At 38.8% G+C, this 25,215-nt stretch overlaps 1 protein-coding gene across 1 annotated transcript in view; it reads right to left on the bottom strand.

The window, feature by feature from the left end:
- SCN8A (sodium voltage-gated channel alpha subunit 8) overlaps positions 1–25,215 on the bottom strand; it is a 114,543-nt gene that overhangs the window by 75,381 nt on the left and 13,947 nt on the right. Inside the window, exons 2-5 of the mRNA XM_087814664.1 lie at positions 12,294–12,413; positions 10,263–10,351; positions 9,484–9,612; positions 7,842–7,933 (exon numbers count right to left, since the gene is read on the bottom strand). Coding sequence (XP_087670790.1) covers positions 7,842–7,933; positions 9,484–9,612; positions 10,263–10,351; positions 12,294–12,413 — 430 coding nt within the window. The remainder of the gene's footprint in view (positions 1–7,841; positions 7,934–9,483; positions 9,613–10,262; positions 10,352–12,293; positions 12,414–25,215) is intronic.

A 25,215-nucleotide genomic window follows, 5' to 3' on the forward strand; every position in this document is an offset into this window, starting at 1 on the left:
TATTTTTCATCGTTAAAATGGGGATAATTATAGTTGAATATCATAAGGCTGTTGTGAGGATCAAGCACGATTCATATAAACACTTAACACAGCAACTGTTGCATAGTAAATGATTCAAATGTTAACCATTTTTGTCTGAACCTCAGTTTATTCATCTATAAAATGGTATTTACAATACCAACCTCATTGGGTTGATGTGAGGTTTAAATTAAGATAATGAATGCAAAATATCAATTACAGTACCTGGCACTTAACACTTGTTAGCTATCACTATTATATATATGTTGCCTTCCTCAAAGAGAGATGACTGGGATAATGACACTGCATGGATAACTTCATATGATGATGATCTAATGGGTGATAAACATGACTCTTCTTTTGCAAGCAATCACCTAGAGTTTTCGAAGTTCAGCCAAATAGAATTTTCTGAGTCCAACAGTAGTAATGGGCCTGGTACAAAGCAGGCATTTAGTATATTCTTATTGAAAGAGTAAATTAATGAGAAATTTTCTTTCCTCTCACACAGATATTTTGACAGGGATCTAAGAGAAGTTAAGGGAGGGGGGAGCCAAGAGTTAGACTGTAGAGATGCAAAGTGTGTAGGGCCCTATGCTTTCTTTTGAGTGGGCCTTCCCTGTTGCCACCAAAGAAATTAGACAGAAATAGCCTGGGCTCTAGGATACAAGGCATTTCTAACCTGATTCCTTTTCTCGTCATAGGGCTTTGCAGAAAGAACAGCAGACAGGGAATCAGAAAGCAGGAATTCTGGTCCTGGCTCAGCCACTATTCATGACCCACTGTGTTTCAGAACAAGTTTTAAGTCACCTTTCAGTCTCATTTTCTCACACACAGAATGTGGATAAACACAGAAATTCATGGCAGTGGAGAAGAAGCTGAACAATCTGCTCTAAAACTCTTTTAAAATAGGACAGAGATATTTGTTTGGGATTAAGTAGTCAAAATTTCAATCTTCTATTCCTAAGGCTCTGGGAAGTTCTATCATAATCACAGAGCTAAGTAAGATGGTATTGGTGGTATAAAATAGAAGGCAGCCATGAAGAAGCAAAAATGGTTCCAGTGTTATAGAACTTATTTCCATAAGTTTCTGAGGAATAGAAAAGTCCTTCATTATATTGGACTGGGTTGGGGCAGGTCTATACTGGGTCAATAATTCAATTCTAGGTCCCTAAAACTGTACAGTTCTTTTGCAGAGTCAAAGACTGATTTTAAAAAAACAATAGTTGAACAGGTCACTGAAGAATGGTTGTAGAGTTTCTTTTCCTGGACTTCTTCATACAGCGTTTATACAGCCATTTCTCCTGAATGGTTCCGACAATCACCTACCTGAACACCAGATAATTGTTCAAGGCTTTTTCTATTTCTATTTTAAAGAAATTGAGAAATGAGCTGTAAGCTGCCATTATAGAGTCAAACCAACGCATTTGCGATATAAATAAATAAATCGGGGGAAAAACCCATACAATTTTAGCATGAGTCTAATCTGACTTTCCTGGGCTTGGAACTCTCTGGACAGTTCCATCCAAGCCCATGTAATAGGAAATTCCTGGCCAGGAGCTCAAACTATCCCTTGTTCCATAAGGTGGGCTCCCAGAAACTTTGTTTATAGGAAGTCACCTTCTGTTAGTAGGTTATAGAAGACAGGGTAGATAGCTGACTTAAATCCAGATCTCTTCCTCCACAAATTTGGAACAGGACAAGAGACAGTCCAGTAGTCTTTTCATATAGATTTGGGAGCTAAGTGGTAGCTATATCCTGTCATTCTATCAGGATACATCTGAGAAGTAACAGCAGTTAGTATGCTAAGAGATAGAAAAAGGAAATAGACACATGGAGAGAAGAAAGAGGAAGGAAGACAAAGTACTTCCTGGTATCTGGGGCTTTCTGGCTCTATATTCTGTTTCACTGGCTTCCAAAGCCCCTAAAATTCCAGCCCTTAGATTCCTTGAAGTACTCCTATATCCTGTAACCAGAGATGCTCAACTAATACACCAACCATACATAGACCTCATCACTTTGTGGGGATGGACGTGAACACTCACAATCAGTTGGCTTAAAAGCTCTTCTCCATAAACCAGATGTCACTGCCAAATAAATCTGTAAACGTGAGTCCAGAAAGGTGTAAAAGAAATTCTTCAAGTGTTTTACTTAAAAATCTAAGGCACAGATCAACTCCTTGGTGGGATTTCGTTCAGCTTTCAAGAAGTTTAAAGTAGAGACTTAGGTTGGAAATTGTATTCAACTGTTTATACATCAGAGGGGCTCAGAGAAACAAATTTTAATTAAACGAATAATATTAACTAAATAACATTAGCTATGATCATCAAAAAATTTCCTCTCCAAGATTCTCACCCAGATTGCTCGGAAAAATTAGAGGAAGGTACAGGAAGAAGAAAGGTGGTGTGGCTTAATGCTTGCAGGTCAAGGTTGGCACTTGATTACATAGCAATATTAAATATAAATGGTCACTGGATTATACAATGCCCTCAGCCAAAACTCTTCTTCCTTCCATTAGGGTTGATAATTGTAAACAACCATGTCTGTAGACATCAATGCCAACTTATGGAGATGATGTTATCATTTCCTAAACTCAAGTCTTGCCAGCCGTGGCTGTCACGTTAAATGCAGCCAAGCAAAAGTGCTCCTTGCTACTACCGCCACTGGCCAATAAAGGCAAGAAGCTGCTGGTAGAATTCCTGACCTGATACTACAAGAATGGAGACTGGCACTATTCTGTCTGTGAAGACAAGCTGTCTTGCTTCTTCCATTGGCTTACATACTAGAACAAGCAAGATACTGGCTGGAAACTGACTATCCAAAACAGCAGAATGCTCCTTCAAATGACTCCTACACAACAGAGTGTGCAACAGAAGCCATGTGGGGGCAAATTGGACAGCAAGAACTCTTGGAAAAGGCTAACATTAACTAGCACTGGGATGTCTCAGCAAAGTAGTTAATATATTTGCATGTATTATAGATCAAGGAAAGACAGCTGGACTCAATGTACAGAAAGGTCAGCTACCTGAGAGGAAGTCAGACATTTAATGAATTCTGAGAAGTAGGTGAAGCCACTACAATCCCTTGAACAAAGAAACAAAGCCTGATTATCTTTAGTCCAAGGAAACCATACTGGGATCAAAATCTTCCACTATGGTGATGCCAGATTATAAATAAAGTACATTCGTATTTCCCAGTTTGTGGCTCAGGTTGAGAAATCTAACTGGTCTGAAGTAACGTGAGCTAATTCCCCTACAAAATTAACATTGGAACAGGTCTCAATAGCAGTGACAAGCAGTTGCTCATCCCAGGGGAAAGAAAAGCTCCCCAATGCCCAAAATCTGGTTTGGTCCAGACAAGTGCTAGGAGTAAAGTCATGTAGGTCAACTTTCCTGCTGCTGATGAAAACCTCACAACGATAGTTCTTGAAGGTTCTTCAGATCAAGAGTAATTTGGGAGAGATTTAGCAGCCATAGATTTATTTACTCAAGACCAGATTCAAATCACCAAGTCTGACAAAAACTAAACTAGCTCTCAAAGATAGGTCAAGTGGATCCTGTGTGTCTTCAGTGTTTTTCCACTTAGGATCACTATGTTAAACTTCAGTTAAACTTTAGTTACCTTTTCTGAGAAAGCAATGTGGATAAAGGAGAAATGCAAAAGCAACTGGATTAATAACTAGAATACTTTCAAAGAAACAAGGAGCCTAGCCCAGCTGGCATGGCTCAGCGGTTGAGTGTTGACCTATAATCCAGGAGATTGAGGTTCTATTCCCAGTCAGGGCACATGCCTAGGTTGCGGGCTTGATCCCCGTGGGGGGTGTGCAGGAGGCAGCTGATCAATGACTCATCATTGATGTTTCTATCTCTCTCCCTCTCCCTTCCTCTCTCTGAAATCAATAAAGATATATATATATATATATGAAACAATGAGCCTAAATGTAGTCTTAAAACACTTTCTATTTCCCTTCACTAGAAATTGCCATATTCATAATGTATACATTTAAAGAGAATGCTTTCTTAAATGCAAATTTGGGGCGGGGAAGGAAAAGGCCTATCATTCTTCCCACTTCTTCTTATCTCATCCCACAGGTAAAAAGAGAAAGTAACAGAAATGCAAGCAGAGAAATAAAAAATCCAAGAGAAAAGTAATCAAGAAATCTCAACTCTAAAGAGAGCAAAATGATATTAAATCAATGCTGATGAACAGAGAAGACGTAGTGCTTTGGGGGACCATTTATGATGGAAATGAAAAGGAACTGGTAAGTGAGGCCCTCCTGGCTGGTTTTATTCAAACTATTAAGTGATACTCGCTCAGAAAAACCTGAGACACCTGCTTTAGATTTCTACCCTACTGTTGGGCCTATCAATCCTATGCACATAGTCAAAGCATGCAGATGAAACTTTTAACAAAGTCACTTAGAAGTTCATTTTTGTACACAGGTCCTAGAGAAATATAAAGTAAAAACTAAATTTTAAGATATACAGATTTCTACACAGAATAATATCAAGTTGAATCTGGCAAATTCCAGACCAGAGACAATTTAGAAGGGGTCTCTCTCCTTTAAGTTTTAGCACAGAGTTTGCGTGCACTCTTCTCCAAGTCAAGTCCTCTAAAGCAAAATGGAAACATGAATGACACATATCCAGGTCTTGAGTTAGCAAATAAAAGGGTGAGAATGTGGGTTTGGTCTTTTCTAAGCTAAAAGGCAGCTCTGAATCAAAGCTTCTCTTATACAAAAGGCTGGAGCTCACTGATGCACTCTACTCTCCAATCTTCTGGGAGTCCCAGCAGCCCTGACACATTTGGAATATACCAAAGATGTTCAGAGGGAGGACAGCGTCAGCCCAGGTTAGCTGGGTGAGGGCTCTGGAAAGGGGAACTCTCTCATGAAGGGAGCTGACACTTGGAGAGCTTTGTGAGATCTTGCAGGCCCCACGTCAGTTCTACTGTTGATCTCACTTGTGATAGCTTTGGTAAAAACCTATAATCAAACTGGGAACAAGAGAAGGCAAAGAGAGCAACAATTCCACTCAAGTGATCCATGATAAAACTTGGTATGCAAAACAGTGGTTCTTTTCATTGAGAGAGAGAACTATATCCCAGCTCTACAAAGTGGAGTTAAAATGACTTAGCTTTCCAATCAAGAGATGGCCTAGGTCTACTGACATGCATTGGTACTCCCACCTTGGAAGGAGACCTTAGTAACAGGAAGGTAGGAAGAGGACTACAGCTCTCTATGGGAAAAAGCACAGTAGACAAATTCAGAATTTTACATGGGATGACAGAAGTCTCTCATGAGGGAGACATCATTTACCAAATAAGCACTTAACTCTGGATTTCTCTTACTAGCTCTACATAGAATGGGGAAAAAAGAATTTAGGATTAAAATTCAAGTATCAATTATACCATTCACTGACAGAAAACTATTACTGGCTCTATTATCCCTTAAAAGTTACTGTCCATCCCAGTTAATCTCCCAAAGCAGGCTCATCTGGGGTGCTTCTAGAAATAGGAATCCAGAAGTCAATTTCAAACTGTGAAGTTGATGTCTAAATCTTAATACAAATCCTTTCTTTGGGTTTAGGTTTCTTTATAATAATAACTGCTACTACTACAATCATTTATGAGGCACTGCTATGGGCCAGAAACTGTGTTTATTTATATATATAGTACTGGAGTATTAAGGATGAATAATGTGACATCAGTCAAGAGCTATCTTGCAGTAAAGCTGTGGTCAGAAATTAACCATATAGCACACAGACAGAAGCTAAAAGCTAGACCAGAGATAGCATCTGCTGCCCTAGTTAGTGAACAGAACACAGTTTTCCAATTTAATTCTGGAAGAGAAGTTCTGAGATCACAAGAACATAAAGAGACAGATGCCTTGTGGAGTACGCTGGGGGAAGTGAGCAGAAAACATGGGATCATATTTAAAAAGAGGCCAGAGGAGAAAAGAGACCAAAGGGAAAATAGAAGTTAAGACGTGGTGCTCCAGGTGCCTTAAAAAAATAAGACAAGGCCTGCCTATGGATTAAGCCCCCATCACTGAACCGAGTGAGGCTGCCTGGAGAGTGAGCTGGGCTTTCTGTCAAATGGATTTAAAACGGCTAGGAACTAAACCTTGGTAAGTCAGGGTTGGTTTTTTTGCCAAGAAGGATATACTGCAACTGACATCCAAATTCTATTAATAAGGAGTAAGCTACCTTTGCTAAAATAAAGGAATTCATTTTTAGTGGGGCTCAATTACTAGCCCACTTCATGACCCAAATTTATAAGTGGAAAAACTGGGGTTTACTCTCCTTGGGGTTCTTGTTAGGCCACATTTTATGTCTGTTCTCTCTAGGATTCAACGTTTGTGTTTCCCTCTGACACCTTGTATTTAGATAATGTTAAAAAGGGGGAAAGAGAAATGTTTCCGAGTCTGCCACAAGGGGAAGAACCATGTGATGCCAGGAATAGGATACCTCTGCTCTTCATGTCCCTTTTTCTACAAAAGTGCAATGGAAAGTCTGGTCTCTTACCTGAACACAACCAAAGTCCAATCAGCAACAACACAGTCTTGACTTCTGCCATGTTACTGCCAGTGTATCCTAGGCTCACAAGACTAATGACAATATCTTTCCTACTAGACATCAAGATGGGTCTTTAAAAAGATAGGTAAGTATTACCAGGTGGCAAGGATTTAAATTAAGGGCTCTTAACCTGGAGTCCATAGGTGAGTTTCAGGGGATTCTGTAAATTTCAATTCTTAAAAGGATCCAAAACCTTCAAAAAGTTAAGAACTACTGGGCTAAGTCAACTGGGACCAGGAAGTAAAAGGAAAACAACCTTTCAACCACCCACTGATTCCTTTTTTCTCCTCAAGTTTCTATACTTTTTGCCCATACCTTCAGATGAATTTTATCTTACCTTTGATTTTTTTTTAACAGCACCTGCATAAGCTTTCATTGGGATTGAGAATAGTCTCTGAATATATGTCTACTGGTTCTTATTAGTGAAACAGACAGCAATAGAAGGTGATAAACAGTAATTATTAAGGTTCAGTTCACTAACTCAAAGGCTCTTAAATTTGTCTCTAATACTGGACTAGTTAACTGGGTAGGTCTCTTATGTGATTAAATGATCCCATTAACACAGTAATAATAAAAGTATAATTCTTCAAGTAACATCCCACCAGCCAATCATGCGATAGGAAGCCTAGAAATCACAAGCAATGGAATGATGGTGAATGTTAAAATTACTGTAATTCCATGAGGCCAGAAAGCAAATGATTTATATTCAAAGAGACAGCTTAGCTCTGTGACAATTTTTTCAGATATTGTGAGATCCAAGTGATTCTTAAGCACGTGCTTTTTCAAAAGCATGGATGGAATGGGGGCTGCATGCCTGGCAAGCACTGTCAGAGAAAGTGCCTAAGGACCAAAGGGCCATTCCAGAGAATGTCTCCCAGTAAAAACATGCGGAATGCAAGGCCATATCAAATGTGCTGACACCGGTTTAGAATGTGGTGGACAAAATGAATGGAGGGGAAAGAGAGGATGAGGCAAAGTCAGTCTTGTGTTTAAATTTTCTCACCTGGAATTACAGAGATAGTTTTCAAAGCTCGGAGAACCCTGAATGTTCTCAGCGCTGAGACATTGCCCAGGTCCACAAACTCTGTCACATATCTGTAGTAAGGGAGGTCACACACAGACACAAATGACAAACACAGACACAAACACAAACACCAAAGAAAAACCACAAAACCACAACAAAACAAAAAGTACAATACGTCACGTCAGGGCCCTAACCCAACACCTAACACCAACCCCGGGCCATCTTACCTGGGATTACCGAAATAGTTTTCAAAGCCCTCAGTACCCTGAAAGTGCGTAGAGCTGAAACATTGCCTAGGTTTACAAACTCTGTTATATACCTGCAGAATCAAACCAAAGTTAACTTGTAATGGTACCACTGGGCGAGGGTTTGAGAATGGGGGGGAAGAAAGGGTCTTATATACAAGCTATGATTTCACTTTTTTCCTTGAAAAAGAAAAGTTTTAAAATATAAACATTTAAGGAATCCTTTTTTTTTAAATTTGGGCAAGGAGAATTTAAAAGTATATTTGAAAAAACTGATACAACCAGGAGATTCCTGGAGCTTATTCTCTTAATCAGCATTGTGATGTGCAGATCTGAATGAGAATGACGACTCTTGGGCCAGTCACTTTTTTTAATAAAAAGGAAGACTGGGAGGTATCAAAGGGTTACGTCCCAAGTTTTGTGAACAATTTCTTAAGAAAAGGAGACAAATTTCTGTAGCAGGAGCCCCATAAAACCAAATATACATTAACATAACTGCTTAGCTGACAATGGCAAAAGTGCCTAAATGTCTGTATACGTGGCTTATCCAAAAGCTGTATGCATATCTTTACAGTTATGCTTACAGATGAAGTTTTAGCGTGTGACATACAAAAGTAGGGCTCAGGAAAATCCTGATCATGAGATCAGAGCAAATATTAGGCGAAGTGCCCATTTTTATCACCAGCTCTGTGCCAAGCCAGGACACTTAAATATCAAATGAACAACAATATGTACATTTTCATAATGCTGGAAAGCTAGAAATGGCCTTAATATAATAGAAAGTCAAAGTTCCAGTTTCAAATATTCAATGCATATCATTCATTCACATTTTACAGTTGAAATACATCTGTCCAATGTTCAGACCCATCCATATACTCAACCTCTTCCACATCGACAATGCACACACCCAAGCTCACAATCTACATAACACCCTTATTGCCTACCAAACCACCAAGTGCATTCCCAAGCTGCAAATAAAAATAATAAAGTCTTCTATCATCAGCTTAGTTTCCCAGAGATACATTTTCATTGTTATAAACAGAAATTACCAAGAGCTATTAGCACACCAATGTGGAGCTACACTGTTCTCTAGCAATAGTTTGAAGTTCTGGTCAGTAATTCTTTAGAGATCAATCAGTTTAGATACCTTGGCTTATGTTTTAATTCTAAAATGTGCTCTAAAGTCTGTAACATCTGGCCAGCTTCATGAAATTACATGTGATAAAATATACCCAGGAAACTGATTTTCAGTTTAAGGTTTGCACCCACGAAATTTTAAGTTTTCACCGAGGCCCCCTAGTGATAAATGTGCAAACCTTGGTTGATGTTAGGAGGGGGAAGAAAATATGAGAGTGCGTCATTGGGAAATCACTTCCTACTTTCTCTCCCAGCTGTAAAGCCTCTGCTTACCTTCTCTCATATAAATCCGCTGTCAATGTCTGAACAAGAGGCCCTCATAAGCAAGAATCATAGGCATAAAGCCATATGGCTTTACATAGTTATCCATTAATCCCTCATATAACTGTGCCCACAAACTCACATTTATAACTATCATACAAACACCTAGGAGTACAACCACCCACAATTGTACCCAGGACACCAAAAAAGTAAGCAGAGAACTTACGCCATCATGATGACACTGAAATCTAACCAGTTCCATGGATCCCGTAAAAAGGTAAAGCCATCTATGCAGAAACCTCTTGCAATGATTTTCACTAGTGATTCAAATGTATAAATCCCTGTGAACGTGTACCTGTCAAAGAAATGGATAGCTTGAGGTAATTTCTGAACAGATAGAAACTTTACACGAGTCCTTTAAGATATCTGCCTCAAGTATGGCTTCAACCAACAGAGACAAAAACAAAGAAGGCATAGCCAATGCAACAAAACAGCCATGAGGAAGCGAGAGGGACGCTTTCTGAAATGCACAAACCAAGAACTCTGGAATGTTGTATTGGGTCCTGACAGGTATTACAGAGAAATACTTTTGTACTGCCATCTAGTACGTGATCATTTCAAACCAGGGGCGGGGAGAGAGGCAGCCCCAGAGCTATTTTTAACTTTAGACAAGTCAAAATGAAGGGAAAAGTAATACTGGAGAAGAAGGTAGTACTGTCAGGAACTGAGAGTAGAAGATGGGGATGTGGCAACAAGTCAAAAGCACCAGCTAGCATAGGAAAAGATGGAGGTAACAGGTAGGAACTTGCAGAGTCTACTTTCTTTTTTTAGAGTGGACTACTGATAATTCCTAGACCCTACATTTATGTATCTTCACCCATCTCTGTGAAATAAAGAGTAGACAATTAACTACTTTTTTCCTTGATGGATAAACTGTGGCAAAGCAAGATACAGTGACTGAAAATGAACTAAACAAGCAGGCAAATAAATAAACAAGCTACTTACTCCACATTCTTCGACCAGTCAGGAGGGTTACTAAAAGTCATGAATACACAGTTTGTCAAAATGGTGCACATGATGATCATGCTAAATACTGTAGAGAAGAGTCAAGGGAGAAACACACAAAATCGAGAATACACAAAATCTGAACTTATAAGTTTTTTCTCAGAAAACAAACACATTTCACATTGGTATCAGGAGATCTAAATCAGTAACCTGAAAGAAGACAAAGCACAGAAGAGGAGGAAAAGGTGAGGTGACAATGAGAACTGTGGTCACCACAGAGTTCCACCATGTGTATCTACACCTGACCAGAGAATCGTGGATGAACACAGTAGAATGTCCACATGCTTTTAAGAAGGCTGTCCCTATGCCACTCCTTTGGATAAAACATTCCCCCTCTCTTACCACTTTTACCTCAAGTATGGAATGAGCCCCTAAATACCTTTGTGCACAGTAACCAAAATCTACCAGTCTACCAAAGTTGTCAGGTGAGAAAATAAACTTAATCTATATTACTCAGTACTCACTATTATTAATTATCTTGCATAACTAATTATTTGAAAATCTACATATAATTAAGGGTCCACTACGCCCCTCAGTCCTCCAAAAGGGCAGAACTGTTTTTGGGGGCAAGGCAATAGCCAATGTATGCTGAATTTGTCCAATTTGGGAAACCTGTTGTGGCATGTTGGGTAAGGATTTCAAGGGCATCCACACCACCATATTCCTAAGAATTAGGTAATGGGACAAATTCATCTGATCATTCTGAAAGTGCCCAGGAATGTGCATGGATAGTACTTTGTTGCCATTTCAGTTTCATCCAGGACCTTTCTTGCCCTTCCTGTTCTTGTCTACTGAGAAAAATCAAACTGCTTTAGGTCAGTATGAGTTACTCAAATGCAATCTGTCACTTTAACAAGCACAGAAGTTGTATCTCATTTGCTAATTCAGTCTCTCTTGCTAATGGCATTCACCATCTTCACTCTACTCATGAAGTTTTAAAAAGAAAAAATACTTCATATAGCTGGATTTTTCTTCACTGCAGCTGATTTTTCCTCAGGGAATAACAACATGTTCTGGTTAGAAGAGAAAAAATACTCCATCTCCTGATACAATAAAAAGGGAAGACATCCATTGTGAATTATTTACTTCTTTGTAAACTTCAGATTTCAGAACTATGTTGCTTATAAACCACAGATTTCAGAACCAGGTTGCTAAATTCTTAGAGTTAATAAAATCTTGTGAGAGCTTAGCAAACCAATTTACCAAGTTGCAACTGCTCGTTTCCTCATCCTACTTGGAGGATACAATACGCTTTGAAGCATGGGCCTAAGTTCTGTCAAATTAAATACCAACCATGAGAGTGTAAGGTCACTATGCTACACCCATCACATAACTTTTCATCTGTCATATGCTCTCCTACGTTAATAAGCTGTAAAAGTCAGGCCACATGAATAAATTGGCATTTTCCATCTCAGGGGAATAAAAATACCAGAAAAGATTCGTATCAATCTTACAATCTAAATCTAAATCTAAACCTCTGTATCAGTGGGCCATTTAACCTGAGAAACGATCTCAGATACTTTCTAAGCTCACTGTTCAAGAAATCAAAAATATTCAAGACAGATCTCTAAAGTATTCATTCAACTATTTGTAATTCAAGAAATAGCTTTCAAAATATTCTAATATTGGACTTTAATACATTAAAAACCTGAATAATCTGCCTCAGGATGAAATTACTAAAGTCTGAGTACTTTAAAAGTAAGACTTCAGTGAAAGTTTACCACTTAATTTGTCCCTCTAAATGATACCAACAAAATTCCAGACTCCCAAGATATCATCCTAAGAAAAAAGAATTCGCTGAAGCTCACAGCTCAGGGTTGGGCAGACATTCATTCCTAAACCTCTAACTGGTGGGACAGTCAATAACACTATTGGTAAAATACTTAATATACAACTCAGTTGTCACAAATCACAAACATGCAACTGCAACCATGCAATTGCTATCCTCACTCCCATTTGCAGAAAAGGATATGAGTGTATCAAAATTTTAATAGCTATTCTTCTTATCAGGTTAAAAGGACTTAAAATGTACAAGGCAGGCGTGGCACTAAATCTGAAGAGAGTTTTCCCTCTGTTTAATACTACAAAGGTCTGTGGAGAAAGAAAAAGAGAAATTATTAAAGCATTAGAATTAATCACCACACAAATAACATTTTTCTAAACAAGAAATAATTCAAATGTACTTATAATTTTTACTTCCCAATCTGGTTTCTAAGGCAAAAAAACTTTAAGGCAATATACCTCTTTCCCTAACCTCCCTCCCCTAAGCCCTGCCCAAGATTATATTACAAATAGAGGACATTATTTTAGCAGTTTTACAGAATAAACTTATTTCTCTCAGAAGCAAGGCATTTGTACTATATACTTAAGCTATCTATGTCAGCTCTGGACAAGATATTAAAGTTCATTAATTTAGGATTCATTTACTCAGCAAAGGTTTACTGAGTGCCTACTATATGTCAGGCAATGTTCTAGCTGCTTGGGAAACATCAGTGAACAAGGCTAACCTGGTTGGGAAGCTCATATTCCAAAGAGGAAGAGAGACAATAAATAAAAAACATAACAAAAAAGTAAGTTATATTGAATGTGATATATGCAATGGAAAACGGAGAAAGATCAGAGAAAGGGAGATCGGGAATGCTGGAAAAAGGAGATGGGTGAATGGGGAGGTGACAGTTTTAAAGGAGGTGGTCAGGGTAAGCCTACGGAGAAGAGAGACTGGAGCAAAGACATGAAGGAAGGGAGAAGAGTTCTTCATTCCACCGATATTTACCTACCAGGTCTGCTTTATCTGGCTTTTAAGAGTCTCCATTATCAGCCTTGCCAAAACCATTCAACCATATTTCTCAGTATGAATCTTCCCGTCTTGACAAGCTAGTTCATGTTACAAATTCATGACCTGGGCCTTTGCTCACCTTGCTCATTCTACCCAGAGTGCCTTTTCTTATCTCATGAATTCAGTTCAATTAAAGTGTTCTTGAGCATCTATTTTGTGCCAAGCATTGAGCTAGGCTCCAGGGATACAAAACTGAATAAAATTTTACTTTTAGGAAAGACATGTGTGAACTAGTAATTATGATGCAGGGTAAATACAAAGTTCCATGACAAAAATATGCACAAATGTATGACAAGCAGCGGAAGAAAGATATTTCCCCCCCTTGGATGGGGAATGAAAAGGAGAAGAGTGAGCTGAGAGAGCTGCTCACAAAGGAAGGTAACGAGTATCTGGAAGGGGTTTAAAAGGGTAAGTAGAGACGAAGAGATATTAATTGGTGAGGTAAAGGGAGGAGGAGCGGCAAGGAGCGGGAATAGCACAGAACGTACAAAGGCTCAGCAGCATAGAGCTGCGGGCTGTTCTGCGGGAACCGACAAGTAATTCGGTTGAGGGAGGACAGAACGGGGGAAGGGGAGCGGCCGGCGGGAGCTGAGGCGGCCAGGAACCCAGCCCACCGCGTTCCCAAGGAGACAGGCCAGCACACAGCCCTGCCACCTCACTGTGCGCGCGGAAGGGCAAAGGGTCAAATGCTAGCCATTGTCAAGTTTTGTGTTTTTTAAATTTAAAGCAATACATGTGCACATTTTTTTTTTTTTTTAAAAAGGAACAGAAGACTGAAAGTTCCATCGCATTACTCAAAGGTAACCTTTGCCATTCGTGTATCTTTTCAGAACTTTTTTTTGTAAACATAAGCACACAGATACAGCCTTAAAACAACTTCCCCTCTCTTTCAAATAGGATTGTACTATAAATAGCCTTCTGCGCCTTCCATTAAAAAAAATGAACCCTCACAAAGAAAAGTCCAGGACCAGATGGCTTTACTGATGAATTCTATCAAATGTTTAAAGAAAATAATAACAAATCCTTCATAAGCTCTTCCAAAAAGTAGAAGAGAACGGCACACTTCCCAACTCATTCTATAAGTAGTATTACCTTCCTACAAAACTGACAGACATGACAAGAAATGAAAACTATAGACGAATATCCCTTATAAATACAGATGCTAAAAGCCTCAACAAAATACCAGCAAACTGAATCCAGCAGCATCTATAAAGGATTATACACCATGACCAAGTGGGATTTATCCCAGAAATATAAAGATGTTTTAACATACGAAAATCAATCAATGTAATACAATAATGTTAATATAATAAAAGACAATAACCACATGATCATCTCAATAGATGCAGAAAAAACATTTAACAAAATCCAACAACCTTTCAATAATAAATACACTCACTAAAGTGGAAAGATCTTTCAATAATAAATATACTCACTAAAGGGAATTTCCTTAACCTAATAAAGGGTATCTATAAAAAAAATCCACAGCTAGAATCATACTTAATAGTAAAAGACTGAAAGCTTCCTCCCTAAGATCAGGAACAAGACAAGGATGTCCACTTTCCCAACTTCTATTTAACATTATAAAATGGATGTTCTAGATAAGGCAATTAAGCAAGTAAAACTACTTTGAGTTTCAGATGAAATGATTTTGCATACAGAAAATCCTAAGGAATATGTACACACAAAACTATTACAGCTCATAAACAAATTCAACAAGGTTTTAAGACACAAGATCAATATACAAAAATCAGTTGTATTTTTGTACATCAGCAATAAACAAAAAAATTAAATTAAGAAAACTCCATTTACAATAGCATCCAAATGAATAAAAAGAAATTTTAACTGCCATTTTTGGCAGAAGTTAAGAGGCTGATCATAAAATTTCATATAGAAATGTAAGTGAACCAGAATAGCCAAAATAATCTTGAAAAATAAGAACAAAGTTGAGGATTCACAGTGCCCTATCTCAAAGCTTATTATACAAAGCTATAGTATTCAAGACTGGTACTAACAAAAGGATAGCCATATAGATCAAAAGAATAGAATTGAGAGACTAGAAATAAACCCTTACATCTACCGTCAATTGATTTTTGACAAGAATGCCAAGATAACTCAAAGGGGAAAGAACAGTCTCTTCAACAAAGAGACAACTGGGTAATCACATGCAAAAGAATGAATTTGGACCTCTGCCTCACACCCTATACAAAATTAACTAAAATGAATCAAAAACCTAAATGTAAGGGGTAAAACTATAAAACTGCTAGAAGAAAACAGAGGTGTGATTTGACAAGTGTCAGAGATGTGACACCTAAAGCACAAGCAATCAAAGAAAAAAGAGATAAACTGGATTTCATCAAACTTCAAAACTTTTGTGCAACAAATGACACTATCAAGAAAGTGAAAAGACATCCCACAGAATGGGAGAAAATATTTGCAAATTATGTATTTAGTAAGGGTCTAGAAGACAGAATAAATAAAGGACTCTTATAACTCAACAGTAAAGAGACAAATAAGCAGATAAAAAGATGTTCAACATCATTAACCATTAGGGAAATGCAAATAAAACCACTACTTCACACCCACTAGGATGGTTATAATTTTTTTAAAAAATGGAAAATAACAAGTACTGTCAAGGATGTGAAGAACTTAGAACCCTTACATACTACTGATAGGAATGTAAACTGATGCAACCACTTTGGAAAACAGTTTGGGAGTTCCTTCCTCAAAAGTGAAACACAGACTATATAAACATATGACTCAGCAATTCTACTCCTAGGTGTACACCCAGGAGAATTGAGAACAGGTGTTCACATTAAAACTTATATGTAAATACTCATAAAAGCATTATTCAGAACATTTCAAAAGTGGAAATAACCCAAATGTCTATCAACTGAAAAAAGGATAAACCAAATGCAGTATATCCATATAGTGGAATATTATCCAGTCTTAAAAAAGGAATGAAATTCTGATATATGCTACAACAAATGCTAAGTGAAATAAACCAGACACAAAAGGACAAATACTACGTGATTCCATTTATATGAGGTACATAGAATAGGCAAATTCATAGAGACAGGAAGTAGAATAGAGCTTACTAGGGGCTAGGGTAAGGGGAATGAAGTTACTGTTTAATGGGTACAGAGTTTCTGCTTGCGATAATGAAAAAGTCCTGGAAATGATGGTTGTACAACATGGTGAATATATTTAATACCAACGAATTGTGCACTTAAAAATGGTAAATTTTATGTTACGTATATTTGTCCAGTAGTTGGCCTATGAAATAATGCCTCACCAACTGTGCTCCTTTCTGCACTACTCTCCAATACTTGCCCTCCTTCTTACAGAGGTATGCGTTATTTTGAATTTGGACTGAGGTCCCACTTTTTCCCCCCTTCAACCAAGGATATATTTCCATTGACTTTTTTTTTAATCCTCACCGAGGATATTTTTTACATTGCTTTTCAGAGAGAGAGAGAGAAACATCGATGTGAGAGAGACACGTTGATTGGTTGTCTCCCACGTGCACCCCGACCAGAACCAGGGCTTGAGCCTGCAACCGAGGTACGTCACTTTGGCGACAATAGAACCTGGGACCCTTCAGTCCTAGGGCTGACGCTCTAACCACTAAGCCAAATGCTAGGGCTCCACTGACTTTTTTAGAGAGAGAGAGAAACATCGATCAGTTTTCTCTCATAGGTTCCTGGACCGGGATCAAACCTACAACCTAGGTATGTGCCTCGATTGGAAATTGAACCCGCAATCTTTTGGTGTATGGGATGACACTCCAACCAACTGAGCCACCTAGCCAGGGCTGGACTGAGGTCCCACTTTTTCTTTTTAAACCCTCACGTGAGGACACGCTGAGAGAGCGCAGAAGGGCGGGGAGAGAGAGAGAAAGAGAAAGAGAGAAAGAGAGAGATTGATTGATTGATTGATTGATTGATGGGTTGCTTTCCATATGCTTCCCGACTGGGGATCAAACCTGCAACTGAGGTATGCACCCTGACTGGGAATCAAACTGGCAACCTTTCGGTGCATGGGATAGCACTCAACGAACTCAGCCACTCTGGCCAGGCTGAGTTCCCACTTTATAATGGTATATTTCCATGTATTCTGAGTTCTCCCTTTTCTGAACTCATTATACTCAGAATTTGTGTCTTTCATTACTCTTCAAGCTTTTATTTTTTTACCGCCCCTCTACCCCTGAAATTAGTTTTTAAGCTCTTACAGGGCAGGAACCACTCTCACATTTCGTCCCACAATTCTAATACAACACTCAACCCATAAGCTCCCAATAAACAGTTGCTGGCAGATTAAAAAAAAAAAATTCCTTTTCTCTCATCTTCTATTCCTTTCTTTCTTAATCTGGCAGAGTCAATGCCATCCTCTCCCTAACTGAAAAGCAGTGCTGGTATTGAGCCATATACATTCTGGAAATGCTCAATGCACCATCCCTAGTGTACTGGCTCTGCTGGGGTCTGCTGCAGGGAAAGCCTAATCTTAAAAGCAAGAGGAAAGAACAGACCTGAGGTTAGGGTAAAACAGGTCAAGGGCTAAGCTATGACTCTTCCATATTTTGGCTTCCCAAAGAAACAAAGAGCCCAGGACTTTCCCAAAATCCCCTCTCTGAAGTACTGATCCCCCTGCGTTTCTATAGCAACTCCATCTATGAAAATGCCAAGCTTTTTAAATAACCTCCTCATTCAACCTCATAATATTCCTGTGAAGCATGGGTGAAGGAGGGATTATTATCCTCTATGCATTTTACAAAAGCTCAGGAGAGGGACACCACCTATCAAAGGTCATGCAGCAAAGAGCAGTACATTATGCCAAGTTTAGAGTCTCTTTACAGCTTCTACCGTGCCAGATTGAGAGGCAATTTAGTGGCAATATGGCAGAGAATGAAACTGGTGTGGGGGATGGATTCTCTGGTGAATGAGAAATTTGAGCCCCCGGGGTCCACTACACAAAAGCCTAAGCAACAATGAAAGCACTGGCCCATGTCCCAAGGATCTAAAAACCACCAGACCTTTGCAAAATCACCGGCCTGCCTCAGAAGACAGGCAAAAGATTTTAAAAGGTAGTCTACTATGCACTTTCTATTTCTCTTGTCTTTAGTTTGGTTGTGATGGAAAGATAGGTCTAGGGGTACCAATGAGAATATTTTCTATCACAGAATCAGTGCCTGCACAGTGCCTGGCACAGAGCAGGTGCTCAATAAGTGCTGACTGGTTAATGAACAAATGCTTATATGTCTAAGGTGAGAAAAAAGGAAGACAAGAAGAAAAGAAAAGGAAGACATTAGCCTTTAAAAGACGGCATTTAAAAGACAGCATCATACAAACTCCATATATTTTCCAGGATCAACTGTACAAATAATGGTTTCTTTCCTTTTGCCTATAAAAAAGAACATATATGCTTAGGTTTCTGAGTATTTAAAAAATTAAAATTGTTAGATCTTGGTCGAAGAAAAAAAAACCTAGGAGGTAGCAACGATTCTGAATCAGTACAGTGATGAGTTGGTGAGAAGGGGACTGATGATCCTGAGGGAAACTAGGTTATCATTAGTGAATTTAAAAACTATGGTTTTGTAAGTATAAAGGCTTTATTAAGGACATTTTATGTGTAAAGTAGAAACTTCATAATCAATTTAGGTACTGAATACTGCACATAGAATAAAAATAGTTTATCATCACTCTCTTCCAAATATTTACATCTAGTATCTTCATCAAGTATAAAAACAGGAGATCTCTTTCTATTCAGAGAAATAAAATATCTAGTCCACGCTAAACCTCCTGAAATAAAGGTAAATTCTTTATACTTAAAGTAGCAAGGTGCATCACAATAAAACATATATTATTGTTAAAATAATTAGATTTGCATACACTTACTTATATGCAATTTTTCATAACTGAATCTTTTGCATAAAGCAAGGTGGTTTTTGGAATGACACAAGTACTCAAAGCTTAGGAATCTCCCTTTTAATGCTGGTGCTTGTATGCAATAGAATAGTATATATCAGGGATTAGCAAACTTCTTCTGTAAAGGGCCAGATAGTAAACATCATAGGCTCTGCAGGCCATATAGTCTCTGTTGCAACAACTCAACCTTGCCACTGTAGTGCAAAAGTAACCACAGACAATATATAAACAAATAAGAATGGCTGTGATACAATAAAACCTTTTAATGGACAAGGAAATTTAAATTTCATATACTTTTCACACATCAGAAAATATTATTTTTTTTACTTTTCCCCAACCATTTAAAAATGCAAAAACCTTCTTAGCTCATGGGTCATACAAAAACAAATGGCAGAGCTCATCCAGCCCATGTGTTGGAGTTGGCTGGTCCCTGGTATACATAATACCAGTTCCCGATCGAGGTGAGACTAGCTGCATTAAGAATGATCTGAGCAGCTTTTTCAAAAAAATGCATATTCACATTCTGGCCAGTGCAGCTCAATTACTTGGAGTGTCGTCATGTGCACCAGAAGGTCTTAGGTTCGATTCCCAGTCAGGGCACATACCTAGGTTGCAGGTTTGATCCCCAGTCCAGGTACGTACAGGAGGCAACTGATCAATGTATCTCTCTCACATCAATGTTTCTCTCTTTCTCCTTCCTTTTCTAAAATCAATTTTAAAAAATGCAGATTCACAACTCTCACTCCAGAGATTCTGATTCAATATGCTACAGAGAAATCTGTGCTCACCAGGATTTGGGAACCACCAGCCCATCTCTCAGGTCACATTGTCCTAAAACACTTGGGCTCTCTTTCACCTGCCTCAATCTAGCTGTATGGCCTGGGTGAGCCATTGCATCTCTCTGGATCTCATTTTCTTCATTGATAAAATGAGAGAGGGCTGCTTATTGGGTGTGCCCAGGTCCTTTCCAGCTCTGACATCTATGATTTTATGGTTTAGAAAATACACAGAAGCATCCAAGATTAAGTGCAACAAAGTAGCAAACCATACTTTTGAGGAGAAAGCCCATTATTTATTCTTTTTTTAAAAATACATCTTTATTGGTTTGAGAGAGAGGGAAGGAGAGAGAGATAGATACATCAATAATGGGCTGCCTCCTGCACCCCCCCACTAGGGATCAAGCCCACAACCTGGGCATGTGCCCTGACCAGGAATTGAACCGCAATCTCCTGGATCATAGATCGATGCTCAACCGCTGAGCCATGCCCAGTCGGGCCATTATTTATTCTTTCACATTACATCCTGGTAGAACTCTCCTGAATTAGTTATTTAGCTTCTTCATCTGAATCTCTGCCAAGTCCAGGGTCAACAGTGTTCAATACTATACTGACAACTATACTTATGTGGGCAGGGGGCAACAGGGAGCAGTCCCATGGCAGAACTGCACCAAAAGCTGCTTGTTCCTGCCCTATTTCCCCTATTTTTATCTCAGCAGAACAGTGAATATGGGAGACAGATGAATAGGGATGATTGGTGATGGCCTGACTTTTAAAAATAAAACATAAAAGAATTTTTAAGCCATACACATAGCTGATTAAATCTTGGTAATCATCGTTAAACTGCTGGTGAGAATCCAGAAAAGGAGATTCATCCCTTTCAATACTGTGCTCCAACACCAGATCCTTTCAAGTCCTGAAAGAGTTGGGAAGAAAAGCAAGCTTTGGATCCTTACAGAATACTTCTTAAGCAATAATCACTTGGTGCCCATAAAGTCCAACAATATGTTACCTAATCTGTCTTAAATTAGATCTTTGTGAAGTAAATGAGTTAAAAGGGAAATTGAAATTGGATTGTGGTTTACTGCCCAAGGGGAAATAGCAGTTTATAACAACAGCCCTTGAATGTGTTCGAGCACAAGGCCCATTAAAAGCAGTGGAACAGCTCTTAACGAGTTATGGCATAGAGTATTAATAAATGTGTCATGCAGGCATAGAATGAGCCTTCTGAAAAGCACAGGCTTTTCATTCCTAATTAGCAATGTGGGCCTTGGAGCACACGATGGAGGAGCATTGCCATGCTAACACAGGCTAAGATGTATTCTCTTCGGGGTCCACATAAGGGGAGGGACATTGTACAAGTTACAAGCACATTGTGCCAGTTACAAGCACATTCACATACACACCAAACAAATCCTAGCATACTGCAAATGCAATACAATGAACATACACAGTTACCACGTACTGCAGTGGAGCCAACTTATTATTAGCATCTCCCCACACTCACCCCAAGAGGGGAATAATTTTTTTAACCATACAAAAAGTATAAATTAAAATAATAAATATGAAGACATTAGAGAGAAGAGTATTCAATGCAAGGGTGGAATGTATCACAGAACAGAAAGCTTCTTAGAGAAATGTTTATTATCCAGTCCCTGGTTTGCTGTGGGACACATGGCCCAGGAGAATGGCTCTCCACTCAAACAAGATCTCCCTCTCCGGAGAAGTCATCATCTCAATTAGGGCAAAGGTAACCTACAGGTATCTAATGACCTTCTGGCTATAATGAAGACGTACTGGCTCAGAGATGTAGCTAATCTCCCAGAGGACAGCTGGGAACCAATATCCTCTGAGTTTATCTTGCTATAACTGTCATTGACACTGACTTTTAACTGTCTCCTAGAGTTTGCAACCTAGATCTTAACTGTTTAACATCTAGAACTGCCTAACCCTGTAATTTTTAGCTGACTTCTCTATTCCACTATACTGAAAATTGAGCAAGAGAGATCCCTAAATCCTATATTTATGTTCTTATTCCTTTTAGTCATTGATAATTTTACCTATGAGTCTATTTAGAGAAATAATAACATTTAACATGTATTAAGCGTTTACTCTGTGGCAAACACCCTACTCAGATGCATTATACAACAACTGTTTCACAACAACTACTCCGTGAGATAAGTACTATTTTATAGATGATGATATGGAGGCAGGAAGGTAAAATAACTTGCCTAAGACTACAAAGTTATTAAGTGGTGAAACTTAGAACTGAACTAAGGTAATGTAACTCCAAAGCCTATGCTTTTAATTATCATACCATATTGCAGTTTTAAAAAGCTTCAAAAGTACACCCTAGCCAGTTAGAGCGTTAGCTCTTGGACTGAAGGATCCCAGGTTGAATTCTGGCCAAGGGCACGTACCTTGGTTGCAGGCTCAATGCCCTGCCCGGTCAGGGTGCATGCAGGAGGCAACCAATCGATGTGCTTCTCTCACATCAATGTTTCTGTTTCTCTCTCTCTCTCTCTTTCTCTTTGAAAAGCAGTGGAAAAAAATATCCTCAGGTAAGGGTTAAAAAAATTAAATTAAATTAAAAATAAATAAAGAGCTTCAAAATTTATCAAATCCAACTCCTCACTTTACAGACAAGAAACCAAGCATAGAGTTGGTGGGCAGGAGTAGGAGAGTTACTAGGGTCCAGGTCACCTGGTATCTAGCCCTGAACTCTTTTCACCATACCAGGTCACCTTATCCTATCTGCAGACCAATCAAGGAATCTCTTTTACTTTATCCCTTTAACTCTGGAAAAAAGCAAAGCCCCTGCATATGCCTCAGAGATCACACAGCTCTTTATGGTCTTTTCCCCGCCTCCGATTTAAGCTTGATGAAGATAATGCTAGCACTACATCAGTCTGTGGCTTTACAGCTTTCCAGGTGCTTCTGCATACACTTTCTCATTTGGTTTGACCTTGTAACCCCATGACCTCCAACCACATTTGGAGCAGCTGGCACCCTTCCTGCCCACATCCTGCTCAAGGAAGCCATACCTGGCAGAGCAGCAGCACTGTGCATCTGCTTCAGCGCTGAGCCAGCAGGATGCTGCTCCCCAAGGCAGGGCAGCTCTGAACCTCCTACATGGCCACTCTTCCTCACTGTCCTTCAATATGAGTTTGCCTTTGAACTTCTTCCCCTTTACCCTTTTAGGGTACATAGACTACAGCTGCTCTAGGGTAGAGCAAAATACAGGTTTATTATGTAAAGCATATTATCCCCTCGATTCACTGTATTCATATTCTAGCATCTATTCTCACCCTCCTCTCTCTTTCAGAGCACCAGAGCAGAGAGGTTTAGAGGCTTTGAGGCCACAAGCCCTGGATTCAAGACCCAACTCTGTTGCCTATTAGCTATCATGATTTTAGGCAACTTATGCTTCTATGGCTTAGATTTCTCATTGATAAAATAGGGATAATGACTGATAGTATCTACTTTATCAGGATATTATGAAGATTAAATGAAAATTCACAAAAAGTCCTTTATACAGTGACTGGCACAGAGTAAGTACTCAATAAATGCTGTGATTACGACAGTGCCACTGTCATCACAGACTACTGCCACTCCTTCTGATCTTTGGCTCCAAACGTGGGGTGTCCATTAGAACACTCTAAGGGCTAACATTCACATTAGGTAGTATTCACACACTTGATATAAGCCAGTAGAACACTTGAGCATAAGCTAGATCAAGACTCCAGAGTCACTGGGAGACACCTGTATAGCTGTACTGGCTCAAAATGGGCCCAGAGGTTATTTCAAAACTGAGAACTCTGACGCGGGAGAAAAGAAAATGTGCTTAGTATGCACACAGTGGGATCGGACCTGCCTCTCCAGCTTTATCTCCTGTTTTATCAAACTACACCCCATGCTCCAGTCACAAGCGAATTCACTATTTGAACGATTCAACTTTTCTTGCGTCTCTGCCTTTGCATGTACTGTTTTTTATACCTGAATTGCTCTTTGTTCTCTTCTCCAACAAGTGAATTTTTTTCACCAGACTTTAATATGTTAAAGTCCAGCTCAAATATCACCTCCACTCTGAAGATGGCCCCATTTAGCTCTCTCAAATAGAATTATCCTTCCTTACTGTGTGTCTCCACAACACTTTGTACTGCCTTCTTTTAGAGCAGTTTACATCGTATCGTCATTTTTTGTTCACATATCAGTATCTCTCACTGGACCCTGAGATCTGTAAAGGCAGAGGTATATCTTCTAACTATTGTGACTTTTTCAGTTTAGCAAGCAGAGTACATAATATGTGCCCATCTGGCCCAAGGGGGACAGTTCATACATGTTTGTGGAATGTATGACTGAATCTCTTAGACATGAGGAAACGATAAAGCTAAAATCAATTTACTTATAACTATATGCAACTTTCTGCTAGGTGTATAACTGAAACTATATTATCACATTTTCCATCTTTCATCAAGTTATCAAATGAATATATGAATGCTCAACTCTTTCCATAATAAAAATTCATTAATGTTAGTTCAAAAAGTCCTCTAGTCTTTTTCTATGTCTTAGATAACATTCTAAAGATATGGTATGAAACGAACTAAAAAAACAAAAAAACAAAAAAACAACATGCTAACTCATATTGAGGCAATGCAAAATGACAGAAAATTATCTAAAAATGATAGTAGAAAACAAAAAAATCATTCTGCAACACACTCTAATAGAAACAGCATGGTATGTAGAAAGACCCTGAGTGTTGAATTCATACATGCCTGGAACTGAAACCTGGCTCTACCACACACACTAGTTGAAGGAATTTGAACATGTAAATGAACATTTCTGAACCATAACTTTTTTTCTTGTAAAAATGTGCAACATTCTTCTGAGAGCTCCCTAATACTGGTGATCTTCAAGAACTGCAGAAAATTGGGCTGTCAATAATATCTAGAATTTGGGTGGTATCAACTAAAATAGCAGATGAAAGAAGATAAGTAGGTTTGAGGAGAGAAAATGAGTTCAGTTTTGAACACACTGAGTTACCTGTGGGAAATCCAGACAGAGATGGCTGGCAAGGTGTTGAATATTTAAGGAGTGTTCTAGGCTAAAGATACAGATTCAAGAGTACTGGGAGAGAATGGATGAGATCACCCAGGAAGAGAGAGTATACCAAATGAGAAGAACATAGGGCAAGGAATGAACCCAAGGGAATATTAACATTTAAGGGAAAGGTGGAGAAAATGAAAGAGAAAGAGAAGGCATAGTCCAAGATATAAGGAGAATTAGGCCAAGGAAGCAAAGAGCTGCAAGAATCACAGAGTAATCAATGCTCTCAAATACAGCACAGAGGTTCAGTG

The sequence above is a fragment of the Miniopterus natalensis genome, chromosome 2 (assembly GCF_054644295.1).
Source record: "Miniopterus natalensis isolate mMinNat1 chromosome 2, mMinNat1.hap1, whole genome shotgun sequence".
Lineage (NCBI taxonomy): Eukaryota > Metazoa > Chordata > Mammalia > Chiroptera > Miniopteridae > Miniopterus > Miniopterus natalensis.